Source organism: Hyperolius riggenbachi, chromosome 7, assembly GCF_040937935.1.
Source record: "Hyperolius riggenbachi isolate aHypRig1 chromosome 7, aHypRig1.pri, whole genome shotgun sequence".
Taxonomy (NCBI): domain Eukaryota; kingdom Metazoa; phylum Chordata; class Amphibia; order Anura; family Hyperoliidae; genus Hyperolius; species Hyperolius riggenbachi.
This window is the reverse complement of record NC_090652.1, coordinates 163,969,238-163,985,661: the sequence shown is the minus strand read 5'-3', so window position 1 is coordinate 163,985,661 and position 16,424 is coordinate 163,969,238. Positions and strand designations below refer to the sequence as shown.

At 43.8% G+C, this 16,424-nt stretch overlaps 1 protein-coding gene across 2 annotated transcripts in view; it reads left to right on the top strand.

Annotated features, from left to right (window-relative positions):
- Nucleotides 1-4,267: 4,267 nt before the first annotated feature.
- VPS16 (VPS16 core subunit of CORVET and HOPS complexes) overlaps nucleotides 4,268-16,424 on the top strand; it is a 165,995-nt gene continuing 153,838 nt past the window's right edge. The window contains exons 1-2 of one of the 2 annotated variants that reach the window (XM_068244836.1): nucleotides 4,268-4,439; nucleotides 10,136-10,224. In XM_068244836.1, coding sequence (XP_068100937.1) covers nucleotides 4,390-4,439; nucleotides 10,136-10,224 — 139 coding nt within the window. In that variant the 5' untranslated portion in view covers nucleotides 4,268-4,389. Of the gene's footprint in view, nucleotides 4,440-10,135; nucleotides 10,225-16,424 lie in introns of those variants that run through there. The other variant, XM_068244837.1, reaches the window with a different exon arrangement.

The window sequence follows — 16,424 nt, the reverse complement described above, 5'->3', positions numbered from 1 at the left end:
GTTCTCTCTAGCGATAGTTTGTTTTTTTTAGATCTGGAGTTATTTGCCAATGATGAAGGTTTGATATGTTCTAAAACCCACTTTAAACCAACAGCAGGTAATTCATACCTGCATGCAACTAGTTGCCATAATCGAAAATGGATACAGAATATCCCTAAGAGCCAATTCTGTAGGCTCAGACGCAACTGCACTTCTGACAATGACTATGTTGAGCAGGGTGAAATACTCTCTAAAAAATTCACAGATAAGGGGTATAAGTCTGAACATATAAAGAACTTATTCGACGAGTACAGAGTCAGGCCCAAACCTAAGGAAAATGCCAGTACCCCTAATAATAATCACTCTGATCTATCCTTCATCACCACGTACACTGAAGCTTCCAAAAAAATAAAAAACATAGTGGTTCAAAATTGGCCCATCCTGAGGCAAGACCCCATATTGAGGGACATAATTCCAGAGAACCCAGCTGTCATTTTTAGGAAAGCAATGTCTATCAAGAACACTATAGCCCCCAGTAACGTTAAGAAGAAGACCGCAAAATCGGATAGCATGTTTCCCTCACTGAAAGGCTCCTACAGATGTAATGTGAAGAGATGTGGGTGTTGTCCTTTCATCAGACACAGAGCCACTGAGGTAGTAGATGGAAATAATCATATACATAAACTGAAGGATTTTGTAAACTGTGGGAGTGATCATGTGGTGTACCTTTTGACCTGTGGCTGTCCAAAGTTTTATGTGGGCAGAACAACCAGACCCCTCAGGCAGAGACTGGGTGAGCACAAAAGGAACATATTAGATGAAGTAGAAAAACACAGTGTCCCACGACATTTCAAGGAGCATCACAACAGTACGGTTGATACACTACAGATTATAGGTCTAGAACTGATCCCCAAAACTTTACTGCAAGGACAGAGATACCGGAGGCTCTGTGAGAGGGAAACCTTCTGGATTTTTAAATTGGATACCCTCAGTCCGAAGGGTCTGAATGAAGGCCTGGAGATATCGACTTATCTGTGATAGAACAACTTTATGTTAGATTTGACAAGTTGTGATTCTATGTATATTAATTTGATCCCTCTTCTCCTTTCTTTTCCTCAGCTTCCCCATACTAGCAGAACTATACACTAGATGAGGGTGGTAAGTATACTGTATTATAGGCATGGTCCATAGCAGGTTGCATTCTTTTCCCTTCCCTCCCCTACGGTTGAACCCATTCCATTCAATATGGGACCACCTGTAACTTCCTCCTCTCAGGACATTCAATACCATACAGGTTTAGACAGGCACCCACCAATTCCCTCTGTAGTGAGGCAACTCTGCCTGCACTAGAAAGGGGAATTAAATGAGATCCCCACATCCATTTGGCACCCCCACACCCATCCCCCCCCACCTCAGTTTACCCTCCCCCCTCCTTCACCCTCCTTTTTCCCTCCCCTCCCCCCCTTCCCCCCCCCCAGCTCCACACCTGTCATAACCCCCCCCCCCACATCCCTCTCCCCACCCCCCTCTTCCCCCCCCCTCCCCCTCCCCCCTTCCCACCCTTGGTGCCCACTTCCCAGTCACCACCTGACCCCCCATAGGTCCTGTGACCATTGCATATTTGGCTTAGAAATTCCTCATGTGCATACTAGTGAATATTAGATATATATTTCTCCACACGTCCACTAATATCTGTTCCATATACTATTACCCCCACTGCCAACTAGAACCCAGAGCAGTGTGTCTCTCAGCCCCCCAACTAGCCCCCCGATGATTTAATGTGTGGGCGAGACCAGGTCCAAAGGAAAAGCGTTCCCCCCCCCCCTTTCTATTTTCCCCACATCCACTTATTTATTTATTTATTTAAGCATAAGCATAAAAACATAGATTTACCAGCCATGTAGCTAGGCAATAATCAATTGTGCCAATGGGAAAAGGATTATGATGTCCTGAACACGAAGCCCATAGGCAGCTGCACCAGCTGCGTATTTTTGCCATCAGTGACAGTTTTGGCTTTGTGTAGTAGGATGTGTAGTTTATATAGATAATTTGTTGAAGTCTTCCGTATAGACTTGTTTTATTTAAGTTTTCCGTATAGACTTGTTTTATTGTCTCTAATGCATATACATATATATATATATTTTTTAATCTCCATGTTTTATAGGTTTATATATACAAAACTTTCTTTTATCCATCTATTTATTTATTGTTTCTATATGTATTTATCTATTATGTGTTCAATTGAATTAGATTAGACTTGTTTACAGTGGTGGAGGTAGACGTGCTGGCTAACATACCCGCCTCCCCTCCCCACGTTGTGGAACAATAAAGTTTGTTTTAGCTTGCTGCAGTCGCCACGGCGACCCAGCGAAGGGCGACTATAAGTAAGCCATCCTGAGCGTGTAGACGTCATCTGACGAAGGCGCAGCGCGCCGAAACGCGTCATGACGTCACACGCTTACTGAATTCAGCCACGCCCACCCCCCCAGCAAGACGGAGTTCAGGACATCGGAAAATCACGCTGCTGGCCACAGCGTGCTTCACTCCACCACTGAGGGAAGCGGCTGGCTGTCCGCTGATATGCGCTTTTAATCTGCATGTTTGTAAGTACAACTTGTATGTGTCAATAAATACCCCCTGAAACGTTTAATGCACTATGGCGCGCTCCTTCTTTTTCTAGTCGTTTGCCAACCACCCCATCATTGGAGCGCTGCATTGCTGGAACTTTCAAAGGGGAATCATCTGTGATTGTGTGACCCTGTTTTGGAGCGCAGGATAACCTTGTGTGTTTGTAAAAGTCTTCCTTTTAAAATAATACCAGTTGCCAGACTCTCCTGCTGATCCTGTGTCTCTAATACTTTTAGCCACAGCCCCTCAACAAGCATGCAGATCAGGTGCTCTGACTGAAGTCAGACTGGATTAGCTGCATGCTTGTTTCAGGTGTGTGATTCAGTCACTACTGCAGCCAAAGAGATCAGCAGGACTGCCAGGCAACTGGTATTGTTTAAAAGGAAATATCCATATCCCTCACAGTTAAGGTTCCCTTTAAGCAATACCAGTTACCTGGCTATCCTGCTGCTCCTCTGCCTCTAATACTTTCAGCCATAGACCCTGAACAAGCATGCAGCAGATTAGTTTTTTCTGACAATTTTGACAGATATGACAAGATTAGCTGCATGCTTGTTTCTGGTGTAATTTAGCCACTACTTCAGCCAAATAGATCAGCAGGGCTGCCAGGCAACTGGTATTGCTTAAAAGGAAATAAATATGGCAGCCTTCATATACCTCTCACTACAGTTCTCCTTTAACCCCCTTGTCAGTGCAATTTTTTTGCATCCTTTCAGACCCTAAAACCATACCTCCCAACTTTTTGAGAAGAGAAAACGGGACACTTAAGCCACGCCCCTGTCACACATACCATAAAGATTTCATAAGCCAAAAAATGATTTTATACGGCAGCCGCGCAATGCGAAATGCTGGCCGCGTAATTCCTGCCTCTGGATGGGACCCCGCAGGCCATTGCCCCCTTCGGATTTGCTACCAGAGTGTGCGCAGCGGAGCGGGCAGTTATCTCTTACCCCCATGAACGTGTATCGCACCGGCTATACTCTCAGCTTCCTACTTCCTGTGACATCACAGGAAGTAGGAAGCAGAAAGGAGCCGGTGCGTTACACGTTAATGGGAGATAAGAGATAACTGCCCGCTCCGCTGCACACACTCTGGTAGCAAACGCAAAGGGGGCAATGGCGGCCTGGGGGGGGGGGGGGGGGGGTCCCATCCAGAGGCAGGAATTATGCGGCTGCCGTATAAAATAATTTTTTGCCCCTGCTCCCACTGCCCCCCCAAACCGGGATTGTCCCGCCGAATCCGGGACGGTTCGAGGGCATACTTAAAACCTGGAAAAAATCATGCTGCCAGGGAGATCTGCAGCAGCCCAGGTAATCACTCACCTCCCTGGCTCCAGCACTGCAGTAATTTTCATACTACTGAAGGTACTTATGCAGCTCCACAAAAAAATGGGTTGCAAGAGGTACGAGCCATGTAGCAAATGAAAACCTCTACCTGCTGAACACTTTGCTGACTCTGTACAGACACAAAAAATGGAGTTTCCTCTTAGCGCTACGAGCAACATTTATTACTTCTATCAACATTAACTTTCCACCAGCACCATATATTCGAGGCATGCATCCTTCACAGAGAGGATACAGCAGCTGAGCACGGACACTAATTTCCACCACACTGCCTTCCTGCTGTGAAGCGGAAGTCGGAAGACAACAGGACACGCACTAGTCACCTGAGCGGAAATTACCGAGCTCTGCCCCGGCCGTCACATGACTTGGATGCACTTTTTCCCCCTTCTAGATGTCAATGCTGACTGTGTATGAAGAATATTGCTGTGCGTAGGTAGACATGGATTTCTGCACCGCCAATTGGCATCCTATGGGACATGTATATTACCGGTCAGTATGCTGCGTTTATCAAGCAGTTCTTGTGAATTGCATAATGTGGTAATAAAGGGTTGTTTTCTTGTAAATTGATCAAAATGTATGTTCTGTATGCTATAAGAAATGACACCACTTGAAAAAAAGCATAGTGATGATAACAATAATACAATTGTCTTATTCATTATTACTTTGTAAGTCATTTTGTCTTATTGCTTTTTGCAGAATTATTTTGTTCTCTTGATTGTATATCCTAATATGTATTCTCTAAGGCTTTGTTAACATTATAAATTGCGAACACTGAACAATTTATACAGCACTTTTCAAAGCGCTTTTCCCTGCACTTTGCGCGTAGAAAATAAATACAATGGGCTCTGTTCTCAAAGACTTCCCGCATGCGGTAAAGCACATGCGAGAAGTTTGCGACCAAAAAACAGTCAAGTTGAAATTCGCAAAATGTTCCGCATGTTTTTTCCGCATGCGGAAAAAGTGCGGTAAAAGTGTGGGATTCATGCGGAAAAATTTCCGCAAAAGTTGGTATTTTCCGCAATAAAAAAATCAATTCTCAAAAATGTTCAGGCGCATCATTTCGCCGGTTTTTACTGAAATATTTTTTTTTATTCTTTTTTTTTTTATCACCTACAAATAGTAGGTGATATATTCCGCATCCCATTGACTTTAATGAAGTGTGGAGGCTTCAGGGCTGTGCTTGGTGGACTTTAATTTTTTTTTTTTTTAAACACTTTTTAATGCGACCTTTTTACCGCATGATTCCCGCATGAATAATGGCTGTTTCCGCATCTTTTTTCCCGCATGCGGAAAACATGCGGAAAATATTAGTGAATGTGGAAAAAATGCGGAGTTTACCGGTAAAATTTTGCGGTGTTTTTGCCTGTTAGTGAATAAAGCCCATTGTATTTATTCTTAAAAGTGCCTGGGAAATCGCAATTCTAAGGGCTTTTTGATTTCCCTATACCTTCCAAAAGCTCAGAAAATAGTCTATGTATCGCGTTTGCAATTTTAACAAAATCAAAATGCGTACATGTGAACACTCTCGAAGGAAGTCGTTGCACAAGCAGTTTTAGGGCGATTTTCTAAAATCGCCAGTACTAAAAAAAAACAAAAACCCTATATGTGCCTCATTTCCGTGTATATGTGGTCATTACTGTAGCACCAGCGTTTAGATCTTTTGGTCTCCTTGGAAAGCATGTATGAAACTCTCATCCCCTCTGTGGTCAAAAAAATCTTAAAGGGAACCTTAACTGAGAGGGATATGGATGTTTCCTTTTAAACAATACCAGTTGCTTGGCACTCCCGCTGCAGTAGTGGCTGAATCACACACCTGAAACAAGCATGCAGCTAATCCAGTCTGACTTCAGTCAGAGCACCTGATCTGCATGCTTGTTGAGGGGCTGTGGCTAGAAGTATTAGAGATACAGGATCAGCAGTAGAGTCAGGCAACTGGTATTAATTTAAAAGGAAAACTGCATATCCTTCTCAGTTTAGGTTCCCTTTAAAGGGGTGTCAGACTGAAATACATAGTGTGCCGAAATTGAACACTGAAACCAAGACGTGGGACAACCTCAATGTCTAGTGGCTACCCTACCTTATAAAGTTTTGTGGTGTCTAGTGGCCTTTCTCCCTCCCCTATACTATTACCAGCTGTCTAGTGATCACCCTCCCTTGCCTATAAAGCTCTCTGGTGTCTAGTGCTTTCTCCCTCTCCCATATGGGTTCCCTGGTGATCTAGGGATTTACCTCCAATATAGCATCCCTGGTGGTCTAGAGTGGGCTAAACATAATGCAAAGTGGGGAAACCACTTGGAGGGGTCAAATGTCATGGTTTTGGCTTTGTCACGGGCCGGAGTTTGACATGAATGCCTTAGAAAGCATTGGAGCTAAAGCAAATACATAAAGAACCACTATGGTGAAAAATTGTAAAATTTAAAATATGTGCAAACATACAAATAAAAAGTATGTTTTTTCCAGAATAAAATGAGCCATAAATTACTTTACGAGAAGGATGTGCAATCTTGCGCTGCTAGGGCGGTGATCAAGGATGGCTGAGTTGGGTCACACTTTAGCTGCTCCTTTAAAACCTGGCTGTCAAAAGGGCTTGATCGAGGAAACAAAAGTAGAGGAGGAGCGCGCCATAGTGTAATACCGCTAGGTTATCTGACGAAGGCGTGAAACGCGTAATAACTCCACCAGCACACGTTTATCCCTTGGGGGAGCATCTAGGGTCGCTCTCCATCCGATCCATCCAACTCTGATGGCCACGGCAGTTTGAAGTGCACCCACCAAGGAAGGATTTTAAGGCTGCAAAGCCTGATTACATGCTTGTATTCAACTTGCATCTAGTAAGTGAATTTTTATTTTGCGCAACTTGTTTTAACCTTCCTGGCGGTTCGGGGTAAGCCGCGCAGGAGGTCTTCTCAGGCCCTGCGGGGCCGATTTGCATAATTTTTTTTTCTTGCTGCACGCAGCTAGCACTTTGCTAGCTGCATGAGCACACCGATTGCCGCCGCCCAGCGCTCGATCGCTGCTATCCGCCGCGCCACCCCCCCCGACCCCGTGCGCTGCCTAGCCAATCAGTGCCAGGCAGCGCTGAGGGGTGGATCGGGACTCCCAATGACGTCACGACGTCGGTGACGTCATCCCGCCCCGTCGCCATGGCGACGGGGGAAGCCCTCCAGGAAATCCCATTCTTTGAACGGGATTTCCTGATCGGAGATCGGCGGAGGCAATCGAAGCGGGCGGGGGGATGCCGCTGCATAGCGGCTATCATGTAGGGAGCCCTGGGCTCGCTACATGATTTAAAAAAAAAAAATTAAAAAAGACTGCTGCACTGCCCCCTGGCGGATTTTAATAGACCGCCAGGAGGGTTAATAAAGCGGTATTACACTATGGAGCGCTCCTCCTTCTCTACTTTCATAAATTACTTTACCCCTATGTTGCTGTCACTTACAGTAGGTAGTAGAAATCAGACAGAAGCGACAGGTTTTTAACTAGTCCATCTCTTCATTGGGGATTCTCATGGATTTGTTTATTTACAAAAGCACTAAGTGAATGGCAGTTTCTCTGTCCAACTGCCAAAAAAAACTGTGTAGTGAGCAGGGAAGCTGGCCGGCATCATTGTTTAAATCCTTTATAGGGAATTTCTTTATAAAGAATAAAAGCCTTGCTGAGAATCCCCTATGAAGAGATGGACTAGTCCAAAACCTGTCGCTTCTGTCAGATTTCTACTTACTGTAAGTGACAGCAACATAGGAGAAAAGTCATTTATGGTTCATTTTTACTCTGGAAAAAAACGTACTTAATTGTTCTATGTTTGCACATGTTTTAAATTTTACAATTTTTCGCCATAGTGCCCCTTTAAGGAGAAGGAAGCCTCTGGATTCTAATGAGGCTTTCCTTGATGTCCTCTCCTGCTTGCCGGGATTATCCTGCTGATCAGAGCCGTGCACCTTTGCTGGCACAAGTGTGGTCAGTGCAGTAGCATGGAGCTGCGCATGCACAAGTGGCTCCGTCTCACTGCTCAGACACGGCTGCACTTGTGCCCAGTGCAGTATGGCAGCCCGTGTGCTTGAAGAGGAGCGCGTCTCTGATCGCATTACCAACAATCCCTTGTCGAAAATCTTTGGAGGGTCCAGGCTAGGCAATGGGGGACCGGAAGACACTGAGGGAAGCCTCATTAGAATCCCGAAGCTTCCCTTTTCTTAGGAATTTTTTTTTTTATACGAACTTTGACTACTAAGTACTCAGAGTAAAATAAAATGCATTTAGCCCCATTCTAACTTAAGCTAGAATCTCTGCCCCCTCATCACCAAAACCGACATGGCGATTTTTTTTTTTTGCCTGAATTTTTTCCAAAGCTCTGGAGTCACTCCCACCTGTCTTGCCTTGGCCTGCCTCTCTATCGGCAGCCATTGCCTGACAAGTGGACAAATCCTATAACCGATAACATAACATCTGTTGACATGTGTGTTTCCCTTTCGGCATGTTTTTTTCTGGATTTTTGGGTGGAATTCTGTCTCTTTCCGTTACAATGAAACTACATTAAAAATTACAAACTGTTTCTTTGTAAGTGGGCAAACTTACAAAATTAGCAGGGAAGGAAATAATTATTTCCCCCACTGTAGTTATTTACTGATGCACATTTGATTTATCGTTTTATATTTATTTCCAAAAACTTGATACATTCATGCATAACATTTATTCGGTCCATATTTTCCCACATAATAAATGTCTTATATAGTACTGTGTAGTATTAGTATTCCATTGTAATTCATAGTTACATAGTTATTTGGGTTGAAAAAGACATACGTCCGTCGAGTTCAACCAGAGAACAAAGTACAACACCAGCAAGCTCCCTCATATATCCCTGTTGATCCAGAGGAAGGTGAAAAACCCTTACAAGGCATGGTCCAATCAGCCCCAAAAGGGAAAAATTCCTTCCCAACTCCAGGTGGCAATCAGATAAAATCCCTGGATCAACATCACTGGGCATTACCTAGTAATTGTAGCCATTGATGTCTTTCAATGCAAGGAAAGCATCTAGGCCCCCTTTAAATGCAGGTATAGAATTTGCCATAACTTCTTCCTTTGGCAATGCATTCTACATCTTAATCGCTCCTACTGTAAAGAACCTTTTCCTAAATAAATGGCTAAAACGTTTTTCCTCAATGCGCAGATCATGTCCTCTAGTCCTTTGAGAAGGCCTAGGGACAAAAAGCTTTTATATTTCCCTCTGATGTATTTATACATGTTAATTAGATCCCCTCCAAGGCGTCTTTTCTCAAGATTAAATAAACCCAGTTTATCTAACCTTTCTTGGTGAGACCTTCCATCCCTCGTATCAATTTTGTTGCTCGTCTCTGCACCTGCTGTAAAACTGCAATATCTTTCCTGTAATGTGGTGCCCAGAACTGAATTCCATATTCCAGATGTGGCCTTACTAGAGAGTTAAACGGGCAATATTATGTTAGCATCTCAAGTGTTTTATTAGCTTTAGCTGCAGTGGCTTGGCATTGAATATGATTATTTAACTTGTTGTCGATGAGTACTCCTAAGCCCTTCTCCAAGTTTGATGTCTCCAACTGTATCCCATCTATTTTGTATGGTGCTAGACCATTGTTACAATCAAAATGCACGACTTTACATTTTTCAACATTGAATTTCATCTGCCATTTATGTGCCCATGTAGCCATCCTATCCAGATCCTGTTGCAGTATGTCCCTATCTTCCTGAGAGTTGATGATTCTGCACAATTTTGTATCATCTGCAAAAATAGCAACATTGCTTTCTACTGCATCTGCTAGATCATTTAATAAATAAATTGAAGAGCACTGGACCCAGTACAGACCCCTGTGGGACCCCACTGCTAACAGTCTCCCATTTTGAGTATGATCCATTGACCACAACTCTTTTTCTGTCCATTAGCCAGTTCCCTATCCATGCACACAGACTCTTCCCCAGTCCTTGCATCCTCATATCCTTGCAACTACAGTGCTGGACTTATCGTGCTGTTTCTCACATCCATTTGGCTAGTGATCTGAAACTACGTTTTTATATTTCTTAGGAAGACCAAGGGCTGTACAAAGAAAGGAAAAGAAAATACTTTATTTTATTTTCGTAGATATCTCTTGCAAAAGTTTACTACTTTTTTTCAGAGTTTTTTTTTTCATGTATTCTCTTTTTTTTTTGGTCCACAGTAAATTTGATTTGTACCAAATGGAATGGAACATCAGAGAAGAATTTAAAGATTGCCTTGTGGCTGTTGGTCCATATGGAGGATCTATAGGTATATCTTCTTTTTTTTTTTTTTTTTTTAAACTACAACAACAATGAAACATTTGTAAAACGCTTTTCTCCCGTAGGACCCAAAGCGCATAAGCTTGTCTCAGATTAGTACATAGTGATGTATACGGGGGAAAAAGTTATAATTATTTAGTACTTATATAGCGCCGACATCTTCTGCAGCACTGTGCAGAGTATAGTGTCATTTTACTTAAAGTGACACTGAAGCAAAAAAAAAAAATAAAAATCTCATGTTATAATGAATTGGTTGTGTAGTACGGATAATTAATAGAACATAAGTAGCAAAGAAAATAGTGTCTTTTTTATTCAAGTGTATATGTATATATATATATATATATATATATATATATATATATATATATATATATATATATATATATATATATATATATATATATATATGTATATATATATATATATATGTATATATATATATGTGTATATATATATATATGTGTATATATATATATATATATATATATATATATATATATATATATATATATATATATATATATATATATATATATATATATATATATATATATATATATATATATATATATATATATATATATATATATTATATCTCTCTCTCTCTCTCTCTCATTACATCATTCTGTAATAATTGCAGTTTCCACAAAACACTCAGCATTTTAAATGATTTCACAGAGCAGGCTACTGGCCCTTTGAACTTTTCTCTGCAGAAAAAACATAAACAAAGAAGAAACAATGAGACAGTTGAGATACGTGTTTTTTAAGACAGCGTTGTGCATGACTTTATAAAGTCGCAGAGCTCACAGAAGCTCTTCTGCATAGAGAACAACTGAAGTTTCCTGTACTGGAACTAATATGAGACTCATATCTGTGCTAATAATGTTTTAATTCTTAGCTGCACTACACATACAAATCAAATCATATCATAAGTTTATTTTCACTTCAGATTCCCTTTTACTTTCCCTCAGAGGGTCTCACAATCTAATTCCTACCCCAGTCATATGTCTAATCTATATTCTAATTCTGGTTCTGTACAGTAACACAATGGGCTTGATTCACAAATAGCATGCATTATCAGAGATAACACGCCTTCTCAAAGTTAACATGCCTATCACGCTGGTGCGTGACGAGAACAGACACAGATAATATATATAACAGTAATACAAGGTCTAGTCCGGTCAGTACTTGTGCACAAGTATATAATGTCAAGGTACAAAGTCGCAAGGATATATCGTAATCAGTTTGAGCAGGGTCAGTCACATGAATCAGATGTCAGTCGTATTGCAAGGATCAAACAGTAGCAGAGTCAGGGACAGGCCGAGTCGGTAACGTAAATCAGATGACAATCGTACAGAAGGACTAGACTAGAGCAAGGTCGAGATCAGGCAAGAGGTCGGTACACAGATAAATATACAATGAGATGGTACTTCAATAATATCAGGAGGCTATTACGAATAATTACAAATTACAGCTATCAGTAAGAACACAAGAATGACTGACTAACTATAGTACATATATATTGTGCGTCTACACAATATATTAATTTATCTCAGCGGTAGCTAGCTAGGCCAAGAACCAGCGAACTGATTAGTACCAAGGCCAGTGAGAAACTGAATTGCTCTGGCCTATATACTCACAGAGTGATTCCCGAGCCCAACCCCCAGGAGAGGTGTCAGCTGATGACGTCAGGGCTGACACCTCCGCACACACCTCCTTAGCCTGTAAAGGCCCTCTTGTGATGCACGAGACCGTTCGGACGCACTGCGCACACGTAACTGCTGGGACTCCACTGAGGGATGCCAAAAGAGAGCTGCGCACGCGAACGAGTCCCGCCGGAGACGCTGTGAGTGACATCGCAGGACTCATCGCTGACAGGTAAGATTGTTACAATGCCTTATCAGAGTAGCATAGCGAACTTATGCCTGCTAATTGGCAATGACGAGAGCTCCACTTGTCCTGCCCTGAGCCCCTGTGGGTTCGTAGTGCTCTGCTACTCTGATAAGGCGTGTTAATTTTGATAAGGCATGCTATTTGTCTTAGTGAATCAAGCCCAATGCATTTTAAATAAAATAACTCAAGTGCAGACTTTCAGATTTAATTCAGTGGGTTGAACAAAACAATTGCATAAAAATGTGAGGCAACTGATATATTTTTTAGCACAATCTCTTCATTTCAAGGGCTCAAAAGTAATTGGACAATTGACTCAAAAGAAATTTAATGGGCAGGTGTTAGCATGTCCATTGTTATGTCATTATCAATTAAAGGGAACCTAAACTGAGAAGGATATGGATTTTTTCCTTTTTAAAATAATACCATTTGCCTGACTCTAGAGCGAATCTGCATGCGTTTCCTGCATGCAGATTCGCTCAACCAATACAAGTGGATGGCGCCGTTTCCACTTGTCAGGAATTCTGTGCGGCTCGCTATGCAGAAAAAATCTGCACAGCTGAGCCGTCAGAATTTGCAAGCCGCACACCCGCACGCGAATCGTCGGTCATGTAACTAAATAGGAAAACCGCAAGCACTTGAATCTTGCGGTTTTCCCGGCGTTTCTGCGTGCGATTTCCTTTAAAAATCCATGTCAATGCTTGCCGGCATTGACATGGTTAAAATCGCAAACGATTCCGCGTGAAAATCCGCTTGGAAACGTCAACGAATCCGCAATCATATGCGGATTCGTTGACGCGTTTTCCGCGAGCAAATCGCGCTGCACAAGTGGAAACGTACCCTAATACTTTTAGCCACAGCCCCTCAACAAGCATGCAGATCAGGTGCTCTGACTGAAGTCAGACTGGAATAGCTGCATGCTTGTTTCAGGTGTGTGATTACCACTACTGTAGGGAAATAGATCTGCAGGACTGCCAAACAAATGGTATTGTTTAACCAGCTGAGCGGTCTGGACGAGCTCAGCTCGTCCAACACCGCCAGAGGCTGCCGCTCAGGCCCTGCTGGGCCGATTTTCACCAAATAAAAAGCAGCACACGCAGCCGGCACTTTGCCAGCCGCGTGTGCTGCCTGATCGCCGCTGCAGCGCGGCGATCCGCCGCGTGCAGCGGCGAAAGAGGGTCCCCCCAGCCACCCGAGCCCAGCGTAGCCGGAACAAACAGTTCCGGCCAGCGCTAAGGGCTGGATCGGAGGCGGCTGACTTCAGGATGTCGGCTGACGTCCATGACGTCACTCCGCCCGTCGCCATGGCGATGAGGTAAGCGAAACACGGAAGGCCGCTTATTGCACTTTGCTAGCTGCGCCAGCACCCCGATCGCCGCCGCCGCGCGCCCGATCGCCGCTATCCGGTGCGGCGCGCCCCCCCCCCCCCCCCCCCCGACCCCGAGCGCCGCCTGGCCAATCAGTGCCAGGCAGCGCCGAGGGGTGGATCGGGTCTCCCAATGACGTCCCGACGTCGCTGACGTCATCCCGCCCCGTCGCCATGGCGACGGGGGAAGCCCTCCAGGAAATCCCGTTCTTTGAACGGGATTTCCTGATCGGTGATCGCCGAAGGCGATCGAAGCGGGCGGGGGATGCCGCTGAGCAGCGGCTATCATGTAGCGAGTCCTCGGCTCGCTACATGATAAAAAAAAAAAAAAAAATTAAAAAAAAAACTGCTGCGCTTCCCCCTGGCGGTATTTTTCATACCGCCAAGGGGGTTAAAGCGGACCCAAACCAAACGTTTTTTTTTTAATTAAAAATATTTAGTTGCACCACTCTGACACATACAAAGAAAAATAAACACTCCTTCAAGCCTATGAGCGTTTCAGTGCATGTTTTCCCCCCTTCTCTTTTCATAACTAAGGTTATACAGGGGGCAGCCATTAGCAATTCCTCCTTTGCTGGACACCACCTACTCCATCAGTTTACCAGATTCTGTCCCGGCAATTTGAAAGGAAGGGAGGGGTTTCTTCAATAAATGTAAAATATTGTGTATTTGTGATAATGCAGCTGAAAAAAGGCTATTTATTATTATAATTTAGAAAATAGATTTTATTTCTGAAATCTTGTATTTTTAATTTGGGTCCACTTTAAGCTGTGAAAACAGAGAAACCTATCCAAGAAATTGCTATAATATTACGAGTGGCTAAATCTACAGTTAGGTACATCCTGAGAAAGAAAGAAAGCACTCAGCAAAGCAAAAAACCTGGATGCCCACGGAAGATAACAGTGGTGGATGATCGCAGAATCATTTCCATGATTAAGTGAAATCCCTTCACAACAGCCAACCAAGTGCACAACACTCTCCGGGGGGTAGGCGTATCGATAGCCAAGTCTAATATAAAGAGAAGACTGCATGAAAGTAAATACAGAAGGTGTACTGCAAGGTGCAAGCCACTTATAAGCCTCATGAATAGAACACTAGATTGGACTTTGCTAAAGGACATATAAAAAAGCCAGCACAGTTCTGGAAAAACATTTTTTGGACAGATGAAACCAAGATCAACCTCCACCAGAAAGATGACAAGAAAAAATTATGGAGAAGGCATGGAACAGCTCATTTTCCAAAGCATACCACATCATCTGTAAAACACAGTGGAGGCAGTGTGATGGCTTGGGTGTCCGTGGCACTGGTAACAGCTAAATGCAGACAAATTGATTGGGCTGCGTTTTATGATACAGATGAACAATGAACCAAAACATTCAGCCAAAGCAACCCAGGAGTTTATTTAAGCAGAGAAGTAGAAAATTCTTGAATGGCCAAGTCAGTCACCCGATCTTAATCCAAATGAGTATACATTTCACTTTTTGAAGACTAAACTGCGGACAGAAAGGCCAACAAACAAACAGCAACTGAAAGCCGCTGCAGTAAAAGCCTGTCAGAGCATTAAAAAGGAGGAAACCCGCATCTGGTCATGTCCATGAGGTCATGATTTCAGGGTTTTCAACCAAGTATTAGAAATGAACATTTTATTTCCAGTTATTTAAATTGTCCAATTAGTTTTGCGCCCCTTGAAATAAAGGGGTTGAGTTAAGAAAATGTTTAGTTGCCTCACATTTTTTATGCAATCTTTTTGTTCACCCCACTGAAAGTCTGCACTTTCACTACATCTGAGTTGTTACATTTAAAATTCATTGTAATGTACAGAACCAAAATTAGAAAAAATTGTCTGTCCAAATATTTATGTACCTAACGGTATATAAAGTGCACTTAAAACATGCCATAGTGGCTAACTTGATTTTAAAGGATACCTGAGGTGACATGTGACAAGATAATGGCCCGTACTCACGGGCTGTAGAAGTGGCCTGTCGCCAGCACACGTGAGCGTGTGAGCTGGTGGGCGACAGGCCGGCGACAGCTCCTCGCCAGGTCCCTCCGCGTACACACGCGGAAGAGGGACCAGCGGCGAGACGGAAGCTGTCGCCGACTTTCCTCCTCCCCCCCCGCCGGAAGCTCCATTTACCACAATGGAGGTTGCTGTCGCTAGTCCGCGTACTCACGCGGACTAGCGACAGTTGCGGGGGAGGTGCGGCGGCGACTGTCGCCATGCGATTGAAACTTTCAATCGCATGGCGACATGAGCGACGGGCGACAATTCGGGGTGCGCGCGCGCGCGACGGCCCATACTCACGGGCGACCTGTCGCCGCAACACGCGCGCGCCGCGTGTTGAGGCGACAAAAGTCCCTCGTGAGTATGGGCCATTAGATAGACATGGATATGTACAGTGTCTAGCACACAAATAACTATGCTGTGTTCCTTTTTTCTTTCTCTGCCTGAAAGAGTAAAATATCAGGTATGCAAGTGGCTAACTCAGTCCTGACTCAGACAGGAAGTGACTACAGTGTGACCCTCAGGGCCCGTTTCCACTCTCGCGGAAACGGCCGCGAATCCGCAGAGTTTCCCCGCAGGCAAATCGCGCGGGGAAACTCTGCCATAGGGGATAACGGCGCCGCCGGCCGAATCGCTTGCAGTAGCGATTCGGCCGGAAACCCCACAGAATTCGCGGCGGAGGCTGCGATTCCCATAGCCGTGCATGGCACGGCTGATGGGAATCGCCTGCGATCCCGCCCACCCGCTCAGTGCCGGCGTGCGTCTACGAGACGCACGCCGCACTAGTGGAAACGAGCCCTCACTGATAAAAAAAATTCCAACCTTTAAAACAATTTCCTAGCAGAAAATGGCTTCTGAGAGCAGGAAAGAGAGATAAAAAGGGTCAATAGTTCATATATTTTAACTCTGGCATACTTCAATGAATGGG